At 43.8% G+C, this 26013-nt stretch overlaps 1 protein-coding gene across 8 annotated transcripts in view; it reads right to left on the minus strand.

Annotated features, from left to right (window-relative positions):
* EPHA5 (EPH receptor A5) overlaps positions 1 to 26013 on the minus strand; it is a 245320-nt gene that overhangs the window by 42925 nt on the left and 176382 nt on the right. For 4 of the 8 annotated variants that reach the window (XM_083582599.1, XM_083582594.1, XM_083582597.1 and 1 more), the window contains 3 exons: positions 19634 to 19758; positions 12860 to 13019; positions 5111 to 5216 (listed from right to left, as the gene is read on the minus strand). In XM_083582599.1, the coding sequence (XP_083438725.1) occupies positions 5111 to 5216; positions 12860 to 13019; positions 19634 to 19758 (391 nt within the window). The remainder of the gene's footprint in view (positions 1 to 5110; positions 5217 to 12859; positions 13020 to 19633; positions 19759 to 26013) is intronic. The other 4 variants (XM_083582598.1, XM_083582601.1, XM_083582595.1 and 1 more) reach the window with 3 other exon arrangements.

Consider the following 26013-nt stretch of genomic DNA (forward strand, 5'->3'; position numbering starts at 1 on the left):
TTCGGTTTTCCAGCTCTCAGACCAGCCACTCTCCCAGGTTCACCTGTTCCCAGGTTTGTGTTAAGCTTTGATGCGTTTCCCTCCCTATGCAGATGCAGGGCTGCAAGCATTCTGCCACTGACAGATTCATTCCCTGAGCAGTTGGGCTGCACGCCGTCTATACTAATATTTACAATTACTGTTCCTGAGTGTGAGAAACAAAGCGCACATGGCGCTCCGTAAATCACAGCAGATGTATAACACTGTATTTTCAGAGCTAGATAGTTTGAAATACTTTTCACGGCCACACATTTAAAGCACCGCGCTACCACTTTAAACTGTCATGGCTTCTACCCAAGAATTATGGGAACTCTAGTTTGTGAAGGGTGCTGATAGTTGTTAAGAGACCTCTATTCTCCAATTCCCATAGCTTCCTGTGAGGAAGGATTGACTGTTAAATTGCTCTGAGATTTGTAGTTGGGGTGTAACAAAAGTGCACCTCTCACTTCTACATCATTGGAAACAAAGGTTAAATACAGGTAGCTGCATTTGCTCTTGTTTATTTAACAACCCTTTGAACCTGCTTTCCCCTTCTGCTACTGAAATTTAGAATGCTAGCTCCATCAAGCAAGGACTGTGCGTGTGTGTTTTGTTTCTTTTTGTGTGTGTCTTTATGTCACTTTGCAAAAGTGCCACGAACATTGCTGCTTGTCTAATAAAAACAAGCAAACAGTCGGGTTTCACAAAACAACAGCAACCCCAAAGCCTTCTAATGACCTCTTATTTTAATCTTCCAGAATAATTCCTTTTCAGACAGTAAAAAAAAATATGTTGTTTTGTGTTTTTAGAAAAGGAACGAACATATGATTAAAGCGTCCATCAATATTTTGCTTAACAGCTATTTGACCTCGATCAGAAGGCACGTTATTTAATAAGGGAGCTTAGAATAGATGCAAGAAAATGAGGTCTAAAATGCAGCTTGATTGTTCAGGACAAAACAGGGCTAATTTCAAATTCTCCAGGCATCCATAAACTTTCAGAAACTAATGCATTTCCACAGTACCACTGTGACTAATGCTTGCCTGACCTTTGGTTGCAGAGGACTGGTGCCAGTGGACTCAGGTGTCCTATGGTACCATAGGGCTTCAGAATGCCAACCTATTTGTGACACTTAAAAACAAACAAACTGAAAGATTGTAGTTGTAGTTGACAAACGCAATGAAGTGTCAACACTTTAGAGTAGCCATTGGATGGTTTATGCCACCACAAAGTCTTATACACTTACACTGAGCCAATGGTCTGTTTAGACCAGTACTGCCTTCTGTGAGGCCAAAACCAAGTATAAGTACAAGAAGCAATGATTCTTCAACATCAACTTCGTTGGACTGGTCATGTTGTGCGGATGCCTGATGATCGTCTTCCAAAGCAACTACTCTATTCCGAACTTTAAAATGGAAAGCATAATGCTGGTGGTCAACAAAAGAGGTTTAAAGACTCTCTCAAGGCAAATCTTTAAAAATGTAGTATAAACACCGAGAACTGGGAAACACTGGCCTGCGAGCGCTCCAGTTGGAGAGCAGCCTTTACCAAAGGGGTCATGGGCTTTGAAGACACTCAAACTCAGGACAAAAGGGAGAAACGTGCTAAGAGGAAGGCACGCTTGGCAAACCCTCACCGTGATCAACTCCTGCCCAGAAACCTATGTCCCCACTGTGGAAGGACGTGTAGATCCAGACTTGGCCTCCACAGTCACTTACGGACTCACTGTTAAAACCGTGTTCATGGAAGACAATCTTACTCAACTACAACTGCCTTCTTAACCATTGGGCCCACTCTTGGTCTTGTCTGCTCAATCTGCCAGAGCCTGTGTCTGCATGCAGGTGAAGCCCCTAATTAACCGCAGGTTTGAGACTGTTCAGCTACTCTCACCTGGTTTAGCCAGCCAGTCAAAGCCTTTCCCAGGGTGTGGCCGCTGTTGCATGCTGACAATTTCTGGGAGCCACAGGTGAGAGCTGAGTGCAGGGTGAGGACCAAAGCTGGACACTGTGCCCCAGAAGGAGCGCACTGTGCCTCCCACCAGGGTTTGGGAATACTTCATAACCCTGCTCCCCACCCCAATATAATCTGCCTCCCATCTGAAGCCGTTTCCAAAAAAGAAGAAAGTAGCTGTGAGGGTTTTAATTGCATGCATTGGTGTGCAATGTTTGCTTCCACTCTGAATCAGATCATCCCATATAGTAGGACACAGTAAGTGGAACAGCCATTTACCCCTGTGCCTGGGTTTCTAGCAAATTGGTCTTTCCTCGCCCAGACCAAAAACTCATAGATAAGGAGCGGCAACTCCCTGGTGCGGCTGTGCTTGAGCCCAGCGATGCTGTAGCCAAGTGTTGATACTTGCTAGAAATAATTACAAAGAACTTGAACCCCATGATGTCTGCTAAGCACTAGTCTGGGCTCAAAATATGCCCACAAAATGATTAGCAGAATCTAGAAAATGGCTTTAGCTTGGCTTGGAATGCATAAAAAAACACAACCACCTTGTAATGCCACAGCATGTTAAGACACTCCACGAATTCATTCAAAATCATATCCAAGACAAACACAGCAGGGCTAAAATAATTTCTGCCTCTTAAATCAGCTTCCCTTTGCTTTCATTCCCAAATTGGCTGCTAGCTGGAAAAGCTGGAGGTTGGTTTTTTTAAAAAAAAAAAAAATCTGTTTTAGTTTGGATTGTGAAGAGCCACTCAAAGCACCAGCCAAGTTTTGAAATTCATGAAGGAAAGCCACCGCACAAGCCAAATCATTCTGAAGGGCTTTTTAGGAACAGTGAATGTGGATTCTTAACAGTTTTGAGCATCCCAGAGCCATCGTCACTCAAAAAGGCATGGTTCAGATGTCATGCGAAACCACGGTTTCCTGTGACATGAACAAGCTTTGGTGAGCTCCAAGCATGTGCTTCCCCTCTCTTATTCTTTTGGATTGGAAGTCACTTTGAAACAAACCACACTTCCCTGTGATGTCCAAACACACAGAACTGTGGCTTGTTTAAACCAGGTATGGGGAAAACTTTTCTATGAAGGGCCAGTGACCCACAGGAAAAGTAAGTGAGATTAGAGCCAATGGTGGGTGGAGCAAGAACCAACATTGCATTGCAACCCTTTTTTTCTGTCCCATCACAGTTCAGGAGAAGCAGAGCAGTGCTGGATTTAGGGTGGCGTGGGCGGTTCCCCTGCACGGGGCACCGAGTCAAGGGGGTGCAAGATAACAACAATAACAACAACCAGTATTTACATGGGTACCTAATCAAAATTAGAACTATGTTGGGTGGGAGGGGGCAATTTTTGATCTTACACAGGGCACCATATTACCAAAATCCACTCTTGAGCAGGCTATCATAGAGACACTCATCGGAAGAGCAAAATTAGCACAAGGAGGACAGGTTCACAGCAGGACCCTGTAGAAAGTGTTGGCTGCTGTGTTCTCATCTACACAAGGAGAGCTGTTGGCTCGCGCTCTGCTCCCTCCCTCTGCCCTCCCACAGCACAATGGAAGATGGATCAGCTATTAGCTTTTTCCAATTCTCATCTCCCTCCCTCGTCCCCCATGGCTCAACTCAATATGATGAGAGCTTCCTGTGCAATAGCAACCATACATGAATCCAGACCTACAGTAAGGTTTTCCTGATGAGTTGATGGGGAGTCGGGGCCACATTTTGCCCATAGTGCAGAGAGCAGATTGCCATTCTGCTGACCAGGCAAAGTAAAATAGGTGCTCACCTCTGTATAATAATAACAAAAATAATAAATTTTTATTTATACCCCGCCCTCCCCGACCAAGACCGGGCTCAGGGTGGCTAACACTGAATATAAATACAGTAAAAGCATTTTTTAAAAAACCCAGTTGATTAAAATGTAAATCAGAATACAGTTTAAAATGCAGCCTCATTTTAGTGGTAGCCTATAGATCAAAGCCTTAAGGGGAGAAAATGTCAAATATTCACCGGGGCCAACTATCCATGCTGGTCCTACATGGACCAGCAAAAAGAGCCGAGGGAAAAATTATATACAAATCCCATATAAGGGCTTCCATCAAAAAATAAAATAAATAAAATAAAATAAAATAAAATAGGTGGGGGTCAGACTGAGTCTAGTCCAAAGGCCAGGTGGAACAGCTCCGTCTTGCAGGCCCTGTAGAAAGCTATCAAATCCCGCAGGGCCCTGATGTCCTGTGGTAGGGCGTTCCACCAGGCTGGGGCCAGAGCTGAAAAGGCCCTGGCCCTGGTTGAGGCCAATCTAACCTCCTTAGGGCTCGGGACTTCCAAAGTGTTGTTATTTATGGACCTTAAGGTCCTCCGCGGGGCATACCAGCAGAGGCGGTCCCATAGGTACGAGGGTCCTAGACCGCATAGGGCTTTAAAGGTCAAAACCAGCACCTTAAACCTGACCCTGTACTCCACCAGGAACCAGTGAAGCTGGTAAAGCACTGGATGAATGTGATCCCGTGGCAAGGACCCCGTAAGTAGTCTCATGCGGCATTCTGAACTCTAGAGACAAGCATCATAGGGAAGCATTAGGTGAAGCTCTCTTTGCAGAGAGAATATTCAGCGGTGGAGCAAACTGATTGGGCATTTGGGGTGGTGTGTGTGCCCTGCGCCAGGGGTGGGGCCAGCCGCCCGTGGGGTGGGGCGAGCCGGGGCAGGATGCTTCGCGGGGCCTCCAAGGAGTCTGCCTGCCTCCTCCCACTCAGCCGCCCTACAGCTGAGGGGGAGGCGGCAGGCGGAGCGTTTGGGGCAGCGCAGAGCCTATGGGCACCCAAGCCACCATGTCACTCCCAGGAAAGACGTGTGGCTCAGGCACGCTGCAGGTCCCGCGGTGAGTGCCGCCTGGCATTTTGTCACCCCCCTCAGTGGTGACACTCGGGGAGACCTGCCCCACCGCACCCCCTTCCCCCACCCCTGAGAATATCACCCCATGTTTAATATACTACAGTGCTTCCATGTTCTCTAGTTTGTGAAGAAATGTGCTCCAATTACAGCTGGCTAGATTGAAGTAAAAGGGGAGGTCAGTGGAGGGTGGAAATACAGAGGGGAAAAGTGTTGAGAAGTACAAAAACACAAGCTTTTGCCTCTTACCTTCCGCTGAGAAGGAAACCAATAACAACAGCTAAGAGGATCACTCCCACTGTAACAGACACAGCAATTATAGGGATCTGGCTCTGATCGCTGGATGCAGCTACTGCTGAGAGAAGAGACAAAAAGGGAGATTAAGGTTAAAACTGCCATCGACCTCCAGGAAGGGCCTTGCTTCAAGCCTGATAGAGAGGAGCTGTGGCTTAAATAATTCTTTAGCATGTCTGGGTTTTTTTTGTCACTTTGTTATTTTGGAAAGAAAATAATGACAAACCTGTGTTTTTAGTTTTAGCAAGCCTGCAGAGGTCAAGGAACTGATTTTGTGCAAGTTGTATTTTGCCTGTTATGGAGGTGTGCGGACGCTGCCTTGCTTCCCAGAGAAACTTTGTAACACAGCTCTTTGTATTTCCTCTCAAAGCAGCAACTTCCTAAATTGCCTGGAAATTGAAGTTCAGATGAAGTTTGATGGCAACTCCATTTGTTCAAACTATAAAGTTCAAACTCCATTTGTTCAAACTTTAAGTTTTGTGCACACAGAAACCTGATTTGCATGTAATACTAAGCTAGGGTTACCAGACGTCCCCCGTTTCCCGGTTTTGCGAATAAGTCCCTGGACAAATTCCATCCCCGGAATGTCCCTGGATTTCATCTAATGTTCCCTGGAAACGCGGCAGTCTCAGCAGCCCGGAACAGTTGGCTCTGGCTGGCTTCAGGAGCTGCTCAGAATTCCCCATATGATGGTGGTGCAGGAGCTCTAAGATGCAGCTTCCGGGCTGCCTCCACCTTCCCTGACCCCAGCAACTAAGCTGTGAAGGGAGGCTTCATGCTGCCTATCAGAGCAGCCTCCCAATTCCTACTTGCGTGTAAGCAGGGATCTCTCAGCTGTGAAGGGAGGCTTCACGCTGCCTATCAGAGCTTGCGTGCAAGCAGGAGGGGGCAGGGATCTCTCAGTTAGGCAATGGGAAGCCTCCCTTCCCAGCTGAGGGATCCCAGCCCCCTCCTGCTTACACGCAAGTAGGAGTTGGGATGGGACTGCTCCAAAAGGCAGTGTGAAGCCTAGCTTCCCAACTGAGGGGTCCCTGCCCCCTCCTGCTTGCACGCGAGTAGGAATGGGATTGGGGCTGCTCTGATGGGAAGGGAGGCATTGCGCTGCCTGAGCCTTGCCGCCGCTCTCGGCCCTCCTTCTCCACCTTCCACGTCTGACCCACAGTGAACCGCTTCACCACCACCACCACCACTGAAGAACCGAGAACTATGGGGCTGCCCAGGCTCATGGAGAAAGGAGAGAGAAGCCTCAGAGGAAGGGGAAATGTGGTGGTTGAGGTCAAGGCGGCAGCCGCCCCTCTGCCACCGCCATTGCTGCAGCATCAACATCCATTATTTATTTATTGTGTCCCCCGATTCATTGAAAAAAAATCTGGTAACCTTATACTAAGCCAAACCATGGTTTTGTGTGAATGTGGAGGTTCCCAGAAATGAGACTACTGCGCTCCTCCCCCAATCCTCCTGCTTGCACACTACCCCAAGTTAAGCTATGGTTTGGCTTAGAATGCTGTCCAAACCTGGGCTTGTGGCTTGTCTTGCTCCAGACTAACCATGAGCTATAACTAAGGTCTGCTCTTGATTTACCACTTGTGGTTTTTCCGGACTGAGACAAACCATGAAGCCGGGCTTGGGGAGACACACTCAGCCAAACTATGGCTTAGCCCCAGGTAGCCCAGGAGTCACTATCTCCTCTCCCAGAACTCACGCATTTGTGGCAAGCCATTCTTTGGCTTAGTGTGATGTGAAAAATGAAACACGGTATTTGATCAGTAAATCACCAGTTGAGCAGCATGGAACTAAATGATAGTCGATAGTTATGCTTTCGTAACGATTGGACGGACACAGATACATTGCAAACTGTCCATTGAAGTTCTAATTAGTGCTGCAGATTTAGAGACAGAGGAGGCAGTTGTCAACAAGTTTCGCTGTGATGGGGAGCCCTCAAAAATCCCACTTCAGATTCTACTTCTCTCTCTGATACCCAAGAAAACATTCTGCTCTAACTAGAAGAGAAATCCAGCAGCAATTCAATTTGGTAACTGTAACAGCATTTACTTGTTTCTGAGAGTTTTCTAAAGGCAGTTCATTAATAACTGAAAAGCATTTTCACTGGGCAATCCTATGATTGTCTACTCAGAAATAAGTTCCACTGTGTTCCAAGGGCTTTATTCCCAGGTAAGTGATTATAGGATTGGAGCTTTAGAATTGGCTGTTCCCATAAAAAAAATAATCTAGGTGATGTTTCTGATTTACATGGTAGACCTTTATAACATTATTATGGGTATTTCTGCTCAGAAGTTTAAGGTCAGGATGGCAATAGACCAATGGTGTCAAAATGCCAGCAGGTTATTTATAAATAACCTGAAACACGATTACTGAATTACTCTGAATTAGAAACTTTTCTACTGTATCCAAGATTCACAATAAGAAATTTATCTGGCACTATAATAAGGTTTTGTTTCTACTTATAGGACATGATTAATGGTTAATGCAATATAAAATACATTAAATAGATCATTTTTATTACATTAATGTTTGCATCATGGAGCTCTTTTCTCTATTAATAGATTGCTCATTGACTCCATGGCTCTTGTCTCCTTTTCCTTTAAAATCTATTTCATTTTAAAAAGGTAACATGCAATGAAAATGAGAAAACTGACAGCATTAAAAGAGAGAGAGAGCAGATTATAAGAGCTCAGGACAAACAATCAAAGGCTGGGGAATTTAAATTTAGAAAACAAATGGAGAGAGTGGATTTCTATTCAAAAGGGAAATGAAGGGATTTTTCTCCCTGTCACTAAATATTTCCTTAATTGAAATTATATGGAAATGTAATAAACATGTCAATTGTACAATTTTAAACAGGCACGAATGCATAAATATTAGTGGCGAGTGAAATTTAACCAAGCCAATAGGCTAAAGAGTGGACATTTTTATTCATTATAGTGACTTCAAGTCTTCAAGTCTTCAGTCTGCCTGTCCCTGATGCAGTACTGTATATCTTACTCTGTGGTCTTGTTGTCCCAAAAATGAACGTTCCTCACTCCCACCCCATGTTAACTGGCTGCTGTCAGTGGGGTGGGAATGCACAACAGAATGTCTTCAGGACACAGGGTAAGATGTGCTAAATAAGGAGTGGAAGATTTAAGGCTTGAGGACTCTTCTTAATTATTTTTACTAGGTAGGTAAAGGTAAAGAGACCCCTGACCGTAAAGTCCAGTCGCGGATGATTCTGGGGTTGCAGCGCTCATCTAGCCTTACTGGCCGAGGGAGCCGGCGTTTGTCCGCAGACAGCTTCCGGGTCATGTGGCCAGCATGACTAAGCCGCTTCTGGCAAAACCAGAGCAGCGCATGGAAACTCTGTTTACCTTCCCACTGGAGCGGTACTTATTTATCGACTTGCACTTTGACGTGCTTTCGAACTGCTAGGTTGGCAGGAGCAGGGACCGAGCAACGGGAGCTCACCCCATCACGGGGATTTGAACCACTGACCTTCTGATCGGCAAGCCCTGGGCTCTGTGGTTCAGACCCCAGCATCACCCGCATTTACTAGGTAAGGTAAAGGTAAAGGACCCCTGGACGGTTAAGTCCAGTCAAAGGCGACTATGGGGTTGTGGCGCTCATCTCGCTTTCAGCCCAAGGGAGCCAACATTTGCCCATGGACAGCTTTCTGGGTGATGTGGCCAGTATGACTAAACCACTTCTGGCACAACGAAACACTGTGATGGAAACCAGAGCACCTGGAAATGCCGTTTACCTTCTCACCACAGCGGTACCTATTTATCTACTTGCACAGGCATGCTTTCGAACTGCTAGGTTGGCAGGAGCTTGGACAGAGCAACAGGAGCTCACTCCATTGTGGGGATTTGAACTGTCAACCTTCTGATCACCAAGCCCAAGAGGCTCAGTGGTTTAGACCACAACGCCACTGCAAGTTCCAATGCTAGCTCAAGAGGGCATCCACATGCTCAGTCCAGCACAAAAAACCCAGCCTTGGTTTTCTCCAAAACTTTGTTTCAGCAACCTGTTTGCTTGCAGGGTGAGGAGGAATCTTTTAGTTGTTGCTTTTTTTGGACAAATTGTGAGTCAGAATTACTAGATATTACAGAAATTAGAATTATTACTAGCTGTTACAGGAAGGGGGATGACGACAACAATATAACGTATTTTTCACACTATAAGACGCACCAGAACACAAGACGCACCTAGTTTTTGGAGGAGGAAAACAAGAAAAAAAATATTCTGCATCTCAGAAGCCACAACAGCAAGAGGGATAGCTGCGCAGTGAAAGCAGCAATCCCTCTTGCTGTTCTGGCTTCTGGGATAGCTGCGCAGCCTGCATTCGCTCCATAAGATGCACACACATTTCCCCTTACTTTTTAGGAGGGGAAAAGTGAGTCTTATAGAGCAAAAAATACGGTAGCAATGTTTTCTGCAGCAGCCCAGCCTTCCTCATAACATGTAATTTTCTGCCCTAATGAAGGACAGCAATGAAACACTTTAGTTTATTTTCAGAAATTGTATACAACCCAAAGCAGTATAAAATAAGAAATGTGAATGCAGAAAAATTTAATTGTGCCTATCATATACCACATATGTAAAACCTGTATACCTCAAACTCTTGAGATATACATGTGAATCAAACATAAATGAAACATACATCAGCATATCAAGTTGCATTACACTGAGTCAGATATTATCTCCATCTCACCAAGTTGCTCTAAACAGCAAAGGCTGTCCATCACATTTATGGTTGGAGGACTTTCTTGAGAACTTTAACTGGAGGTGCCCAGGACTGAAGCTGGAATTTTTTTTCCTATCTGTAAAAGCTTTGCCTCTCCAATAAAGCCTCACTAGAAATAGCATCAATAGCCAACAACCCAAATAAAGGACCAATAAATCAACCCCCCAAAGATGGATGGAATAGGTATGTTTCTGCTTCTCTCCTTTCGAAGACAAGATATGATGCCAGTTGTTCCTGGTCAAATTATGGTTCGAAAAGTTGGCTATCATTGACACAGGCAAACAAATCTAGCATGTGGTCTAGGATCTAAGAGTTGCTTAGGCAAGATGCTTGAACTGAACTAAGCAAGCAGAATTTCTGAGTATTTCTTACTTGCCCAGTGCTATAGTGCAAACTGCTTTTGCAACTCCCCACAATTTGAAAGGCAGTACTTCTGCTAGAAAAATCTGGGCCTGGAAATCTCTTTGGAATAAGATGCATAGTTTTCTGGATTCTGGCCATATTCACACTTCTCAAAATATTACTACCAGAAACACCTTTTAACACAATTCACATCAGAAACTGGATTCCAAGCTTGCACAAGTGGAATCATAGCCTCCAGGTCTATACTGAGTTGTAATTCTCTCACAACATGCCATACGCCACAATCGGAGTGAGTAGAAACCAGTTTGACAACACATTATTTTCAACTAGAAGGATGAAGACTTTAATATTTTTTACCAGCAGAAAACAGAGAAAAATCATCAACTCCTTGGAAAAAGCTGCAGAGCATGATCTCTCTTGCATCTTTCAAAAGCTCCAGCTGTGTTTGGGAAATCAGAACTATTTCACTAAATCAAACAAGCTCATTAGCCATTGGTGAGACCTTTCCCCAGATTTCACACCTCCTTTGTAGTAAATAGATATATCAACAGTAACATGCTATCCTTCCTCCTTAATCCAACTGCAGAACAAAAGATTCCATTCAATCTCCCTTTTCTTCTAGTCGAACAAAACATTTAAAAGGTCATCAGTTGTGGTCTGAAGAGTAACTCTGAACAACCTAAAGTGCTTGGATACAGGGGGAACCAGATAGAGAGATTCAGAGCATATATACATTACAGATTTAAACTGGTATTTTTTTTTTCTCCCCCAGGGAAAAAAACAACAACATGTAAACCCCTGGAGTTCCAAAATGAGGTTCCAATGTTTTTGTTCATTTTTTGGGAGGGGGAAGCCATGACAGTTAAGCTGGTAAAAACCTAATCTAAAGGTCTGCAGTGTAGATCCGCTCTTAGCGAAAGCAGCCTACATTTTCAGACGTTTAAATGGCTGTAAATTCAAGGACCAATGTAGTAAAAACGTCTTCGGTGGGTGGCTTTTTTCGTTACCCATGCAAGATGTTCACAGAGTAATTAAGATAACAATCCTTTAAAAAACGCATGCACACAAAACCCATTTGGAGAGCAGTTAAAAAGCTGTTCACTTGGAAGTGCTCCTCTTAGGAAAGTCCAAGATTGGTCTCTTGCCTCAACTCAGAACTGAGATCAGCCAGTATATTTCCTTGCCACCATTATACCCAGATTCAAGAAGCTTTGAGGAACACAGGAAGTAGCCATCTACTGAGTCAAATGTTGGACCATCTTGCTCTGTATTGTTGCAGGGGTCAGCAAACTTTTTCAGCAGGGGACTGGTCCACTGTCCCTCAGACCTTATGGGGGGGCAGACTATATTTTTTGGGGGGGAAATATGAACCAATTCCTATGCCCCACAAATAACCCAGAGATGCATTTTAAATGAAAGCACACATTCTACTCATGTAAAAACACCAGGCAGGCCCCACAAATAACCCAGAGATGCATTTTAAATAAAAGGACACATTCTACTCATGTAAAAACACGCCGATTCCTGGACCGTCCGCGGGCTGATTTTATAAGGTGATTAGGCTGAATCTGGCCACAGGCCTTAGTTTGTCTACCCACGGTTTATAGTGACTGGCAGAAACTGTCTATGGTTCCTGCCAGGAGTCTTTCCAGCCCTACTTTAGGATGCTGAGGAATGAACCCAGGACCTTCTGTCTGCAAAACATTTGTTCTGCCAATGAGCTATCGCCCTTTAGGATAGCTTCACCAAATGTGCATCAAATATTTGCACATTAAAAACACAACACCATGTCCCCTAAAAATATAATGTGTGAATGAGATAAAATGCATGCATCATATAGGAACAATTGAATCAGGCAGCTGGGAGGACTCAGATTTTCTTCCATGTGACCTGTGGAAGATTTGAAGTTCTGTTTGTCCACCATGGTTTTAGCACAGGGTACATGGAGCCTTGCTTGTGACAGTACTGTACTTGCTTTCTTCAGATGTATAGCCAACCTATTACCATTCCAGAGGTTGTTTTTTTATTTTAAAGGACCTGAACAATATGTGAGAAGATTGTTACATTTCAGGATATACAGTGGTACCTCGGGTTAAGTACTTAATTCATTCCAGAGGTCCGTTCTTAACCTGAAACTGTTCTTAACCTGAAGCACCACTTTAGCTAATAGGGTCTCCAGCTGCCACCATGCCACCGGAGCACGATTTCTGTTCTCATCCTGAAGCAAAGTTCTTAACCTGAAGCACTATTTCTGGGTTAGCGGAGTCTGTAACCTGAAGCGTATGTAACCGGAGGCACCATTGTATTGGGGGAGAGGGTGATGATAAAAGAAGAGGTTCTTTAGCATTCAGACTTCAGAGAAGATTTAAGTTTGAGATTCTGGAGGAGAAACAAGCCGGTGAAATATGTGCTGAGCTTTCCCTCACCATGCTTATGAATGATGTGTCTGAACACACAAGGCCACAAAGGGCTCCGGCGAGACAGGGAGAAGAGAGGGAGGAGATGGAGGCTGACGTGTCCCCTGCAAAGATATCGATCTGCTGACTCTTTCCTATTAACCATTACAGAGACATGGGCAGACAGTAATTAAAATGACTTACACACTGGGCTGGTTTCAAACTCAAATCTTCGGCTGAAGCTGCCGTACCCTGCTGCGGTCCGTGCTCGGATCTGGAAGACATATGCTGAAGCGGGTTTCAGTCCATCTGCGGCAATTTTCGTTTCCTTGGATTTGATGATAGTGTAGCTGGTCTCTTGATCCTTTTTGGCGCACACACGCATGAATACACACACCCGCACACACACACAGACATAGAAAGGGAAATCTTATAAATAGCAGGCACAAGCTTGGTGGCTATTACTATACAGCAGAAACGCTAGGCTGCTGTCAACACAATGTCTGCAATCTCTTAACCACACTTAAAAGACTGAGAGCAGGCTGCGCGCTCGCTGTCTCCCTTCCTCTCTGAGTGTGAAACATGGTGTAAAGTCGCATCTGCTAAAGGTTTATGCTTTTGTTGGTGTACTTTCACCAGAGTCTGTAATCTAGCTTCAAGCCCTGGTTAAGAATGAATTCAGTCTAACATGAACCTTGAATCTAGATGCAGGTAGGTAGCCGTGTTGGTCAGACGTGGTCGAACTATATATAAAAAATAATTTTAAAAAAATTGTCCAGTAGCACCTTAGAGACAAACTAAGTTTCTTCTTGGTAAGCGGGTTCTCCTTCATAGAGAGCACATGTTGCGGTGGGAGCAACCATGACATCTCCTGTTGCTGGGTGGGTTAGTTTGGATGGCCATTAATTTGATTGGACACCTTCAATTGTTTCTGGGGAAAATGTATTATTGCAATTTTATTTGATTGATGGGGGTGCTATATATGTTCCCTGTGCGCAGCGTTGAGCTTCCTCTTTTCGCTGCACACATCGGATTACCTGCCCACCCTCTCTTTATTTAGGGTTTGTTCGCGCTGACCTTGCGATGCCTGTCATGGGGTCGTCTGCTTTGGGGCAGGGGCCTGGTAGGAATTTTACCATTTGGCTGATTGGCTGGTGCCATTTGGGTTTTGCCTACTGCGTAGCAAATTGTCACAACTTGTAAGGTTGCGGTTAGGCATTGGTTAATTTTTGGTTGATAGAGGGAATGTGGTTGGCTGTGCCTGCCCCTCCAATGCTGCTGCTGCAAGGGTATTCCGGTAAAGGAATCCAGGGGCTCGCTATGCTTTTGTCTGAATCCCTGGCAAAGGGCTAGGGCCACGCAAGAGCCCCTGGGAGCATTTGGGGAGAGGGGAGAGCCTGGCGCCCAGCTTTTTCTCTCCCCAAAATTGTTTACCCCTACTGACTTCCGCAGGCTTGTGGTTGTCAATTCTGTTCCTACCTCCAAGTGGGAACAGATAGTCGCTAACCAATGCCTAAGCAACCACTCACATACTGTAATTCAATAAAGTTGTGGCCAAAATTATGCCAAAAACCAAACCAAAAGATGTGTGAACTGTGTTTTTATTCGGGGGTGTCTTGGGGGTCCTCGACACGCAATAAGCTTTTGTGTGCATGAAGAAGTGTGCATGCACACAAAAGCTTATACCAAGAATGAACTTTGATGCACACATTTAACCCCAAACCATGGAAGGGGGGAAATGAAGAAAGTGAGTCTGAAGTTGATCTCTCAACTCTGGATAAAAGGTTAGGAGCATCACACCTGCGGCACTCCATATATGAAGGGGAGTAAATGAACACTCAGTTTTATATTTAACAGATGTGAGAATGGTAGAGTTGGAAGAGGGCTTGAAGGTCAGCACGGCAACCCCATATTCAGGGTGAGATGCAACAGCATCTTTGGCCGGCGGCTGTCAAGTCTGAAGTGAAGGAGAGCCCACCACGTTGTGACGCAGTCTGTTCACTTGTCAAATGAGGTTGTACCATTAAAAAGGAAAGTTTCTTCTGTGTTTAGCTGAAATGTGCTTCCCTGCAGTTGCTTCTGATCAGGGCCAGATTTAGGTTTGATGAAGCCCTAAGCTGCTGAAGGTAACGGGGCCCTTTATATGTCCAGCTGTCCTTTGTCAACAACAAATTGCCGCTTTTTTGTGTTGAATATATGCTATATGGTAATTTATGGACCTAATAGGTATTGAAAACCACTTGCACATAATAAAATATGTATTTTATAGCTTGTTTAGCTTATATGTAAATCTGGCACTGCTTCTGCCCATTTCCTCTGAAGCAACAAAGTGTGCTCCACCTTCTGCGGGACAAATCTTCAGATATCTTAAGGCTGCTATTGCGTCTCCCCTTAACTTTCTATTCTCCACGCCATAATATGCTCAGATCTTTTAAGTGTTCCTTGTGGGTCTTGGTTTCTGGTGCTGGGTCATGTTCAACTTGACATCAAGATCCTTCATCACCCTGGTCTCCCTCCACTGGAAATGCTCCAATTTGTCCATGCCCTCCTTAAATTGTGGCACCCAGAACTGGCCATAAGAGAGCTAGGTGGGGCAGAATGGAGCTACAGCCCTCTGGAGGAGGTCAGAGCTAAATAGGGGAAGGACAAGAGGCACACATCCAAGCCCTGCCCCAATGTCCTCAAATGTACCACCTCCACATCAGACCTGCCCCTGGGGTCCTCGAAGTTGTCTGAACGTGATTAGAAGCCTCCTTGTGATAATTCAGGATTCCCCAATACAGGGAGGCATCTAAGCATGTTCAGTTGAACATGGTTGCAAACCCCCTTCAGACACATCTGCACAGTGCATGAAGATCGGGGTCGAATGAGCACAGGTGAAAACAGGGCTTGTGGGTGCACATCTGTAGCTCAGCCATCACATGCAGAAACTGAACACCTTAAGAGGGCTTATTACTTCTCATGATGTTGACATTAGGTGCCCAGTAATGCCTAAAATGGCATTTGCTATTTTAGCAGCTGTCTCATGTTCAACCTCTGGTAAATTAAGACACTTGGATCCTATTCCCATTTACTTTGCTGCAGCCAAATTATTGAAAGGATATGTATTTTAAAATATAGATAGGGGTCTCATTTAATGAGAACCTGCAGCTATGAAACTTTTCTAAGCAGTCAAAAGGGATTGTTTGGCTGAAACATGTCTGTCAAATTTAATTTTGATATGGAATCATCTCCCTTTCTATATGTCTTTATATTTGAAGTGAGAGTTAGATACAGCTAGTTAGGTTTTAAAGCTGTACTTTTGTATAATACAGGCTGCTTTGCTAATTTGATGAGACGAGAGGTTACAATTGCAATAGGATTTTGTGTAATCAAAGCTTGTTGTTGAATTTTAACAGCACAGTAAAATAATAAAAGTGCATTTTGTCCTTCACAGAAAACAATCACTTTAGGATTTATTAGCACGATGTGACACAATGGTTTCTGGACAGTATATCCTCACATTGCAGCTGGTGGAGGGCATGTTTAAGTGCTCCCCCATGTATAATACACACACACACACACACACACACACACACACACACACTTCCATAGGCTAAAAGCCTTGATTGACTTTTTCTCCTCTTTTTTTGCCTGGGGGAGCATCCAACCATTTGCAACGTTGCAGTAGTGCAGTTAAGAAAGGAGCATTATTTGGCATAGGGGTCAGCAACCTAAGGCCTATGGGCCGGAAGCAGCCCGCAGAGGTCATCTGACCGATCCATAAGCCGCCCCCGAGCCAAGTTGCCCGCTTGCATGCTGAGCTAAACCGGTGCAGCATGTCACGGGGACTCGCTTCCATGGCGCCAAAAATCGCGTCTGTGCAGATGCCGAAAATCGCAGGCGTGGGTGCTCGTGATCTGGCCCACGGAGAGATCTCTGCGGGACCGATCCGGCTCAGGCAAGATAAACCTTGCTGACACCTGGTTTGGCATGCCTGCATATATGAATGGCTTCTCAGCTTGGTCCCTGTAAAGCAACGTGGGAGAACAGAGACCTTGCACAGCAACGCTGAGCATCTAAAATTCATCAGCTCTTGATACACGCCGACGTTGCCAGACTGGCATAAATGCACTGCACATTTGCAAATAGCACAAAACTCTGTTCTGGCCAGTCACCTGGGCAGGGGCTGATTGAAATCCCCGACTTCACTTGCTTTGAGGACTGGGAAGGGATAGAAACAGACTGGGGAGGGCAAGGCAAGGCAAGGCACAAGACTTCCTTTTCTGCCGGCGAGAGTCTTTCCTTCACCAATCCTTCCCAAAAGCCCGATCTAGGCCTTTTCCAGTATTGTATCTATCGCGGCTCTAAAATTAAATTCACCCAACTGAGTGAAAAGCTACAAGGCCAATTGTGTGGGTGTCTTCCACCCTCAAACCAGGCATGGCCAAACTTGGCCCTCCAGCTGTTTTGGGACTACAACTCCCATCACCCCTAGCTAACAGGACCAGTGGTCAGGGATGATGGGAACTGTAGTCCCAAAACAGCTGGAGGGCCAAGTTTGGCCATGCCTGCTGGGTCTAAGCAATGGAAATGTAGGAAGATTCTGCACTGATCTACCCAGTAATATGGTGCCCAGGGTGAGGACAAAAATTCCCCCAGCTTGATGCCCTCTGCAGGGGAACTGCCTGCCCCACCTTAAATATTTCACTGCTTCCCAACAGCACGAAGTCACAAAACAAGGAAGAAGCATGAACAGTAACAGGAATTAAGACTGAACTGCAATCCTGCTGCTGTTTTGAGTAGGCTGGTGTTTTTTTTGTGTGTGTGTGTGAATGTGTGTGAAAGATCATTTATATTAACTATCAAGCCTAATGGATGTAATAAAAACAAAATGAAGTATGCAGGTTTTATTTCACTAAATTTAAAAGACTTTGCTTTGCACGCGCGCCCCACCCCGCTCACAAAAAAGGCAATTCAAGTACGTCATCTTGATTCTGCACGTTGTATGTGAGCAAGTATATGATCATATTAATTTATTCAAAGTGTTTGCTCAGTAGCTCTTATCAGTGTGCTTTATAAGACGTTATTATGAAGGAAAACAGGCTTACTCTTCCCTCGGAAGAACAAAGAAATTAATCCTGAAGCCCTAAATCTGCTTGCGTGCTTTCCACAGGTATCTGGTTTGCCAACAGGATGCTGAACTTGATGGGACATTGGCGTGATCCAGCAAGCTCTTTTGTGTTCTTAAGTTGTGAAGCCTTCCGTTCTCAACGGCAGTTGCCCACATCGTAATATTAGCAGGTGTTTGCAATGGATTTAGCCTATGCATTTTATCTGTATGTTGTTCCCTCAAGCCTGTCAGCCTTTTCTGTCCCCACCTACTGCCAAGAGAACCCATTTCTGACTCTCCCCGTCCCTTCCACCTTTTTTCTCTGACAACCACCACTGTCTGCACACGAGTGCTGTTTAGTGCTTTTTCCTAGCTGTCTGAACAGAGTTCAGAAACGAAAACAACAGAAGATGGAACAGTATTCCTAACATACTAGTGATGCTCACGGAAAAAGAGGAGGCAATTCAGAGCCCCCAGATCTATGGGAAACTACTTCCCTGTCAAGAATTATCAGGATTTCAGGCTGTGGAGCAATGGGTGAACTCCTAAATAGCATGGCTGAGTTCTTGACTTTTTTGTCCTCCATTTTGGCGTGAAGCTACCTGGGGTTGGGGGGCAGAGTCTGCTTGTTTCACTTGATCTCTCCTCAGTCCTTCATTTATTATTTCATGTTAGTCTAACCCTCGTTTTGATTTTTCATGCACCACAATTCAACACCGAGTCACTTGTAGTTAAACTAGTTTGAGAACAATATTTTCTTCCCAAGGAAACCAAGGGACTGTAGCTCTGGCTCTGTGTGGTGAAGGAGGCAGCTTAGGGATCTCTAAAAGAGAAGTCTCAGCATTGGGGCCGGCCCACTCATGAGGCAAGGTGAAGCAACTGCCTCAGGTGGCACGATCCACAGGAACTGAAGATCCTGATGTAGATCTGTATTCCCCTCCTTGTTCTGGATATAGATCTTCACTCACCTCTTCTTCCCTGGCAGGGAGGGAAACACCATTTTGTGGTTTGCCTCAGATGCCAAAATGTATTGGGCCAGCCCAGCACCTTCATCAAACTACAATTCCCCTGTTGTGGTGGTTTTTTGTTTTTTGTTTTTTGTTTTGGTTAATTTCAGGGGAAAGGAGTACAGCGAAAGTGGTATGAAGTAATTGACTTGGTGTTTTGAAACTAAAATACTTGGACAAAGTAAATTCTAGAAGAGCCCAAATCATAGCTGTCAACGTTTTCCTTTTTTTAAGGGAAATTCCCTTATTCCGAATAGGATTCCTCGCAAGAAAAGGGAAAAGATGACAGCTATGGCCCAAATGTCATCGCAGAACTGCTATGCAGTAGGACAGTGTCTCAGAGACTGAGCTACGAAGTTCCTTCACTCTGATGTAGCTAATTGTACTCTAGGCTTATTAAGATTATATTACAAATTCATCTATGTGATGGATGTTGAACATTTAAATGTGTCTAATAATAATAACTGCATGACATTTTGGAAAAGCTACAAGAATACAATCTATTGACTATCCCTCAATCATAGTTAATCAAGCTGCATTCCTGTACACACTTACCTAGGAGTAAGTTGGTGGGGCTTACTTCTGAGAAGAAATGCACAGGACTGCACTGTCAGTTTCTTAATTTTAGTGAAATAATACCGGACATGAAACTGACAAGAAACCTTGTTCAACAGAAGCAATGTACTAAGGAAAATAAGTATGCACACAAACACACACACACATCAAGGCTTCCTAATCAGTCACAGTATAATTAATTTGACATGGAGTTACAAACAAAAATTACTCCATCCCTTTTGAACAGATACGATAATTCTAACCGAGCAGAGGAAGGCAGAAATCAAAGATAGTTAGAACAGTGTTGCAATCGGACAATCACACCTTTTCAAAATATTTGATTTCATACTCCAGGATGATGCCATTGGGTCGATCTGGCTCCTGCCAAGAGAGTGAGATGCTATTTTTGCCGACTTTCCCTTTTTTCACATTTGTGATTGGAGATGGTGCTGCGGAACAGGAGAAGAAATCAAAACAGAGTCAGAATAATTACTAGTTTGGATGAAGAAAAAGAAATCTCCCCCTAATGCTGCGCAGCTTTAGAGCTTGTCAAAGTAGATAACAGCTCTTTGTTGTAAGCCGTCTATCAATCCCCAAGCGATAAATGAGTCAGAGTTTAAGAGAAGAATTTCTGAGTTTTTCGCCTGGTAGAGAAACTTCTCCCGTACAAACATAACATTTCCCAGTCTCTTAACCACAGAGCATAAAGGCATGTCCGAAGTCCCCTTTGGGGGCCTAATCTGGCCTGCGGGTCAGTTTAATCTGGCCCCTGTGGCAGTTTATTCCCTGGGGTAAAATCCTAAAAAAGCATCAAGAACTTCAATCCTAATAAAAGCTCAACAACTTCAACCCCCCAAAAAGCTCAACAACGTCAACCCTAAATAAAGCTCAACAACTTCATGGTTAAATCGTAAAAAAGCTCCACAACTTCAATCCTAAATTGAAACTTCATCAAATCTGCCCCCCTTTGAAAAAAGTTTGGACACCACTGCTCTAGTTGGTGACAACAGAAGTGGCTGGGTAGATGAAGCCTGAGGCGGGAGCTTCATCCTGCCCCCATGAGCAGGCCGGCTCCAGTACATTTGCTTGTTAAAAGAATAATCACCATGTGAAAAGAAAGCCTACCAGAGTAGGGCGAGTTGAATTTTTCAACTCTCAAATTCCCAAAATGAGGGGTGCTAAAAAGTTGTGATATGGTTTGGGAACTCAAAATATATTTTGGTTAAACTGATATACCATACTTTTCCATGTTTAAGACTAGGTTTTGTTTTGTTTAAAAATATGTTCAAAATTGTGGGTCGTCTTATACATGGATACAATCTCCCCCCATTTTCTCAATTTGGAGTCTTATACATGGGGGTTTGTTATACATGGAAAAATACGGTAAGTTAGTTTTGCTTGGTAAGTAAAAGGTGTGTAAAATTGCACAGAAATCATTAAAAATGATTGCAGTTATATCGTATATTAAAAATTATCATTACTTACTTATGTATTATTATTTAGCATTACCTGACATTTTCAGAAGGTTAAAATTAAAATTATTTGGTTTTCCGAAAGCAATTTCTGTGCTTCTTCATCAAATGTAGACATATCAAGTGAAACATTGTCCAATAAAAAAACACAGAATTGAATTCCTCACACCCCAAAACATATTTTAAGACCCCCTCACTGAAGAAATTTGCAAAATTAAGTTTCACCAACTAAGATGACACGTTCTCCTACCAGAGGAAAAAACCAAACTCCTACTAAATGATAGAAATGGGTCCAGAGAGAAAGTTGGCTCTAATTGTAGCCTGTCTAGAATTGCTGATGTTGACTAGAGATCCCAAAAGCACAACAGGGCAAGCCACAAAACTCTCTCTGAAAAGCGGGATATTGAATGAATGAATATGGCAAGGTCCAGATCTGCTTCTAATTTTCATTTTCAGCTACATAAGCAGAAATTGCCTAGCTTTAAAAATCCATTCCTGTTTCCATGGCTTTCCAGCAGCTTCTGGAAGCAGAATGAAGGTTGAAACTATGAGCTGTCAATTTCGACATCACACCAAGCCATAGTTAGCACAAAGCATGGTTTCTGATTTTTGGTTTGCTGGCCAACTGCAAATCAGGGTTCGCCAATCCATATATCGCACTATAACATAGTTCAGCTTTCTTAACCATAGTTTGGTGTGATGTCTGAAGTGAGCCATGATGATATTCTTCTTTTTAAACAACAATTACACAGTGGCCAGATTTAAAAAAACGAAAAACAAAAAAGCACATCTAATTCTGTGCTACCCAAGGTGCGCAGAGTCTTAGTCTTTCAAATGTTAGGCTCCTGTGCTGCATGACAAACTACTTACAATATAAAACTGTGTTAAAAATGTCTAAGTCATTGGACACCTCAAATAACTATTCAGATAGTTATTTCCCCCCATTCTTCCTTATGCATTATTCTGGAGTGTTAACCCACTAAAATACCACTTTGGTGATTATTTTTTTAAAGGAGTCTACTTTGCAATGCTATTAACCTTTGTGGAGTTAGCGTTTTCGGAGGCCTGAATTTCCGACTACACTGATCACTAACATGTTCATTAGTTGCTATGTAAAATGCTGTGCTCAACTTTGGGGAAGAAGGCAAGGGAAGAGATAAGAGAAATGGGTAACCCTACACCTAGAGTACTTTAGAAAGGCAGTAACTGTATCCTTTTAGAATCTTCCTCAAAAGAAGTGTTAAGTATAACTGCAAGATAAGGACCAATTAAGCATGTTCAATCGATCTTTGTGGTTCAGGCACGAAACCATAGCTACTTTGCATCCTCCATACATCTAAATTACAAAACTCTGAAGTGAAGGAAGAAGGTATGCATCTTTTAGCTTTCTTTGTCAAACAAAATGTAATACAATCTCTGCAATCAGACAAAGTCTGCAATCATTCTATTTTAAAAGCTTGAAATGAGATACCATGCAATATGATCACAGGGGGAAAGGACTGCTGTAAAAAAACAAAAAAACAAGCCCGTATTTTAAAGGTCATTGGTACTACAAGGACAATATCCTCTGAATAAGTGGGAACCAAATCAGTGAACCATTTGATTTATTTTATTTGTACCCTGTCCTTAAACAGGTTTCCAAGATGGTTTACAAAAAGTTAAAATTACGATAAACAAAAACATTCAAACGAGAAGATTTAAACTCTAAAGTATTACAAAAACAGTGTAGTAGAAGCAAAACGGTTTCCAAAAAGTCATGAAAAGAACATGTTGCTACTTTTATAAAGAGAGGCAGGCTAAGGGAACATCTTTAATCCTGACTGTTCAGAGAAACTTGCACATCTATGTTAATTATTCTAAACTTAAGTTTCCACGCAGGGTGTTCGCTCATGAATAGAACTGTCCACACGACTTGATGTAAAACCAAATTTGAAGTGAACCTCAGCTGGAAAAGCAGAGGAACTTTGAGGTAAGGGAGAAGAGTTCAAAAATCTTTTTTAAAAGGTAAAGGTAAAGTACCCCTGACAGTTAAGTCCAGTCGCAGACGATTCTGGGGTTGCGGCGCTCATCTCAATTTACAGGCCAAGGGAGCCAACGTTTGACCACAGACTTTTTTTCCGGGTCATGTGACCAGCATGACTAAGCCACTCCTGGAGAAACCAGAGCAGCGCATGGAAACTCCATTTACCTTTCTGCTGAAACAGTACCTATTTATCAACTTGCACTTTGACATGCTTTCGAACTGCTAGGTTGGCAGGAGCTGGGACCGAGCAAGGGGAGCTCACCCCATCGTGGGGATTCAAACCGCTGACCTTCTGATTGGCAAGCCCGAGGCTCAGTGGTTTAGACCACAGCCCAACTTCAAAAGTCTTAGGCCTTTGAAATCCTGAACTGCTTGTCAGTGGAATTTGCCGAAAGCTAATTTCAGATAGACAAGACAGACAGACAGATATCAAATATATATGAATGTCACCCAAAGGTTAAATACCCGAATAATTTTTTTACAAAAGCTAAAAGAGTTTTGCAGGGTGTGGATAAATTTTCTCTTCAAAATATTGCATGTATTTATCCACAATTATTTGCCACTCATGAGAGCTGGCAAATTTTGGTAAAACCTGGCTGGCTAGCTGGCTGGCTGGTAGGCATCCATTGTGTCTTATTTTTAAGAGAGAGAAAAAACCCCTATGTGGGGAGAAAAGCAGACAATTGTGAACAGATGAATGCTGGCATGGAAAGATTTTGACTGTCCCCGCAGCCATTCTCTGAACACATAGCTGCTTTGCATGAAAGAGAATGTATGACTTATCCTAATGAAAGCTGTTATTACTATTATTATTGTTGTTTTTGTTGTTACTATTATGCATGAAAAGCACAATGAACATCACACTGCCTTGTTTTAATCTTAAGTAGACAAGTTGGAGGGTTGATCATGTTACTCTGCCTGTACAGAGAAGTTTGCAAAGAGCTATATAATTTTATGGTTATGTTCATTGTTTTTATCTCTTACCAAATGCTCTTTTCTTAATTTCACTCTCCTCCACACACACAAACACCTACACTCTGACTTCATGGGAACAATAATGTTTAATGTTGGCTGCAAAAAGCAATGATCAAAATGCTTTTAATCTTCTAAGGTTCAGCTGAGACATCAAAACAGAACTTCTTACATCTAGGGACATTAATGACTAAATAAAAATAAGGCGCCCCCACACCTACAATCTCAGACTTTCTTGCCCGGCTTGGCACTTCACTCTTCCTTGTACCAAACTAATCATCTGTAGTCTCAGTTCTTTGCTGAATAACTGTGATGCCTTCAGATAGCATAAGAACAGAGATGTGAAATAATGGATACCTATCCCATCCAAGCTCTGGGGAGATAATGCAGGCAAATGGACATGGCACTGAGAGGCTGCTCGGGAACAGCTGGAAGAACAGGTGTTTGTATAATAATGGGTGCCATGAACCAGGGCTTCAATAACTACTATGGATTCTTCTGCCAGAATCCAGTCTGCAAATATTTCACTTGCTCTCCCAGTACTACCCCTCTAAAAATTAGTATCACTGCAAGACAACATCTCACTAAATGCCTTGCACTACATGTTGCGGCCCATTCCTCTTTTGCAGTTGAAAAAGTAGGCTGTAACCTTTAAATCTTGCCAACAAAGGTCCGTATAGTAAAAGCTATGGTTTTCCCAGTAGTGATGTATGGAAGTGAGAGCTGGACCATAAAGAAGGCTGATCGTCGAAGAATTGATGCTTTTGAATTCTGGTGCTGGAGGAGACTCTTGAGAGTCCCATGGACTGCAAGAAGATCAAACCTATCCATTCTTAAGGAAATCAGCCCTGAGTGCTCACTGGAAGGACAGATCGTGAAGCTGAGGCTCCAATACTTTGGCCACCTCATGAGAAGAGAAGACTCCCTGGAAAAGACCCTGATGTTGGGAAAGATGGAGGGCACAAGGAGAAGGGGACAACAGAGGACGAGATGGTTGGATAGTGTCTTCGAAGCTACAAACATGAGTCTGACCAAACTGCGGGAGGCAGTGGAAGACAGAAGTGCCTGGCGTGCTCTGGTCCATGGGGTCACGAAGAGTCGGACACGACTAAACGACTAAACAACAACAAAAACCTTTAAATGCTTGTTGTTGTTGTTGTTTGCATCCATCTGTCTCGAGAGACAGTGGAGTGTGCCTCCAAGGGTGAAGTCAAATCATAGTGAACTCTCTGGGACGCAAGCCTGGCCAGTGCGTATGGTGGTCCTGGGTTGCCCAGATGACAAGACCCCTCTTGGCTCTGCTGATGTGGTCCAAAGGAAAGAAGAAGAAGAAGAAGAAGAAGAAGAAGAAGAAGAAGAAGAAGAAGAAGAAGAAGAAGAAGAAGAAGAAGAAGAGGGGGTTTGGATTTGATATCCCACTTTATCACTACCCTAAGATAAAGGTAAAGGGACCCCTGACCATTAGGTCCAGTCGTGACCGACTCTGGGGTTGCGGCGCTCATCTCGCTTTATTGGCTTCCGGGTCATGTGGCCAGCATGACTAAATCGCTTCTGGCGAACCAGAGCAGCGCACAGAAATGCCGTTTACCTTCCTGCTGGAGCGGTACCTATTTATTTACTTGCACTTTGACGTGCTTTCGAACTGCTAGGTTGGCAGGATATCACTACCCTAAGGAATCTCAAAGCGGCTAACAATCTCCTTTCCCTTCCTCCCCCACAACAAACATTCTGTGAGGTGAGTGGGGCTGAGAGACTTCAGAGAAGTGTGACTAGCCCAAGGTCACCCAGGAGCTGCATGTGGAAGAGCAGAGAAGTGAACCCAGTTCACCAGATTATGAGTCCACCACTCTTAACCACTACACCACACTGGCTATACATCTGGTACCAGCTTGGCTGCAGGAGTTGACATGAACATACAAGGCACCATCCAACTGTCTTAGGGACTCCACTCCAGATTTGTGTAGGGTTTACTGCTTAGCCTTCTCTTCTCCCAAAGATGTCCCACAAGGCAGCAGGTACGCATTTTTCCTTGAGGTTTACTCCTGAAGTTTTTCTCATGATTGAGAAAGACAGTAGAGGTTTAGGATCAGCAACCTGGGCTACCTTCCCACGTTGATGATCCCCATCTGCCCCTCACTTCCCTCTACAGCAGGCTTTGTCAACCTGTGGGTCCCCAGATGTTGTTGGACTACAACTCCCATCACCCCTAGCTAGCAAGGCCAGAGCTCAGGGATGAT

Source organism: Podarcis filfolensis (genome assembly GCF_964270895.1).
Source record: "Podarcis filfolensis genome assembly, chromosome: 13".
NCBI lineage: Eukaryota > Metazoa > Chordata > Lepidosauria > Squamata > Lacertidae > Podarcis > Podarcis filfolensis.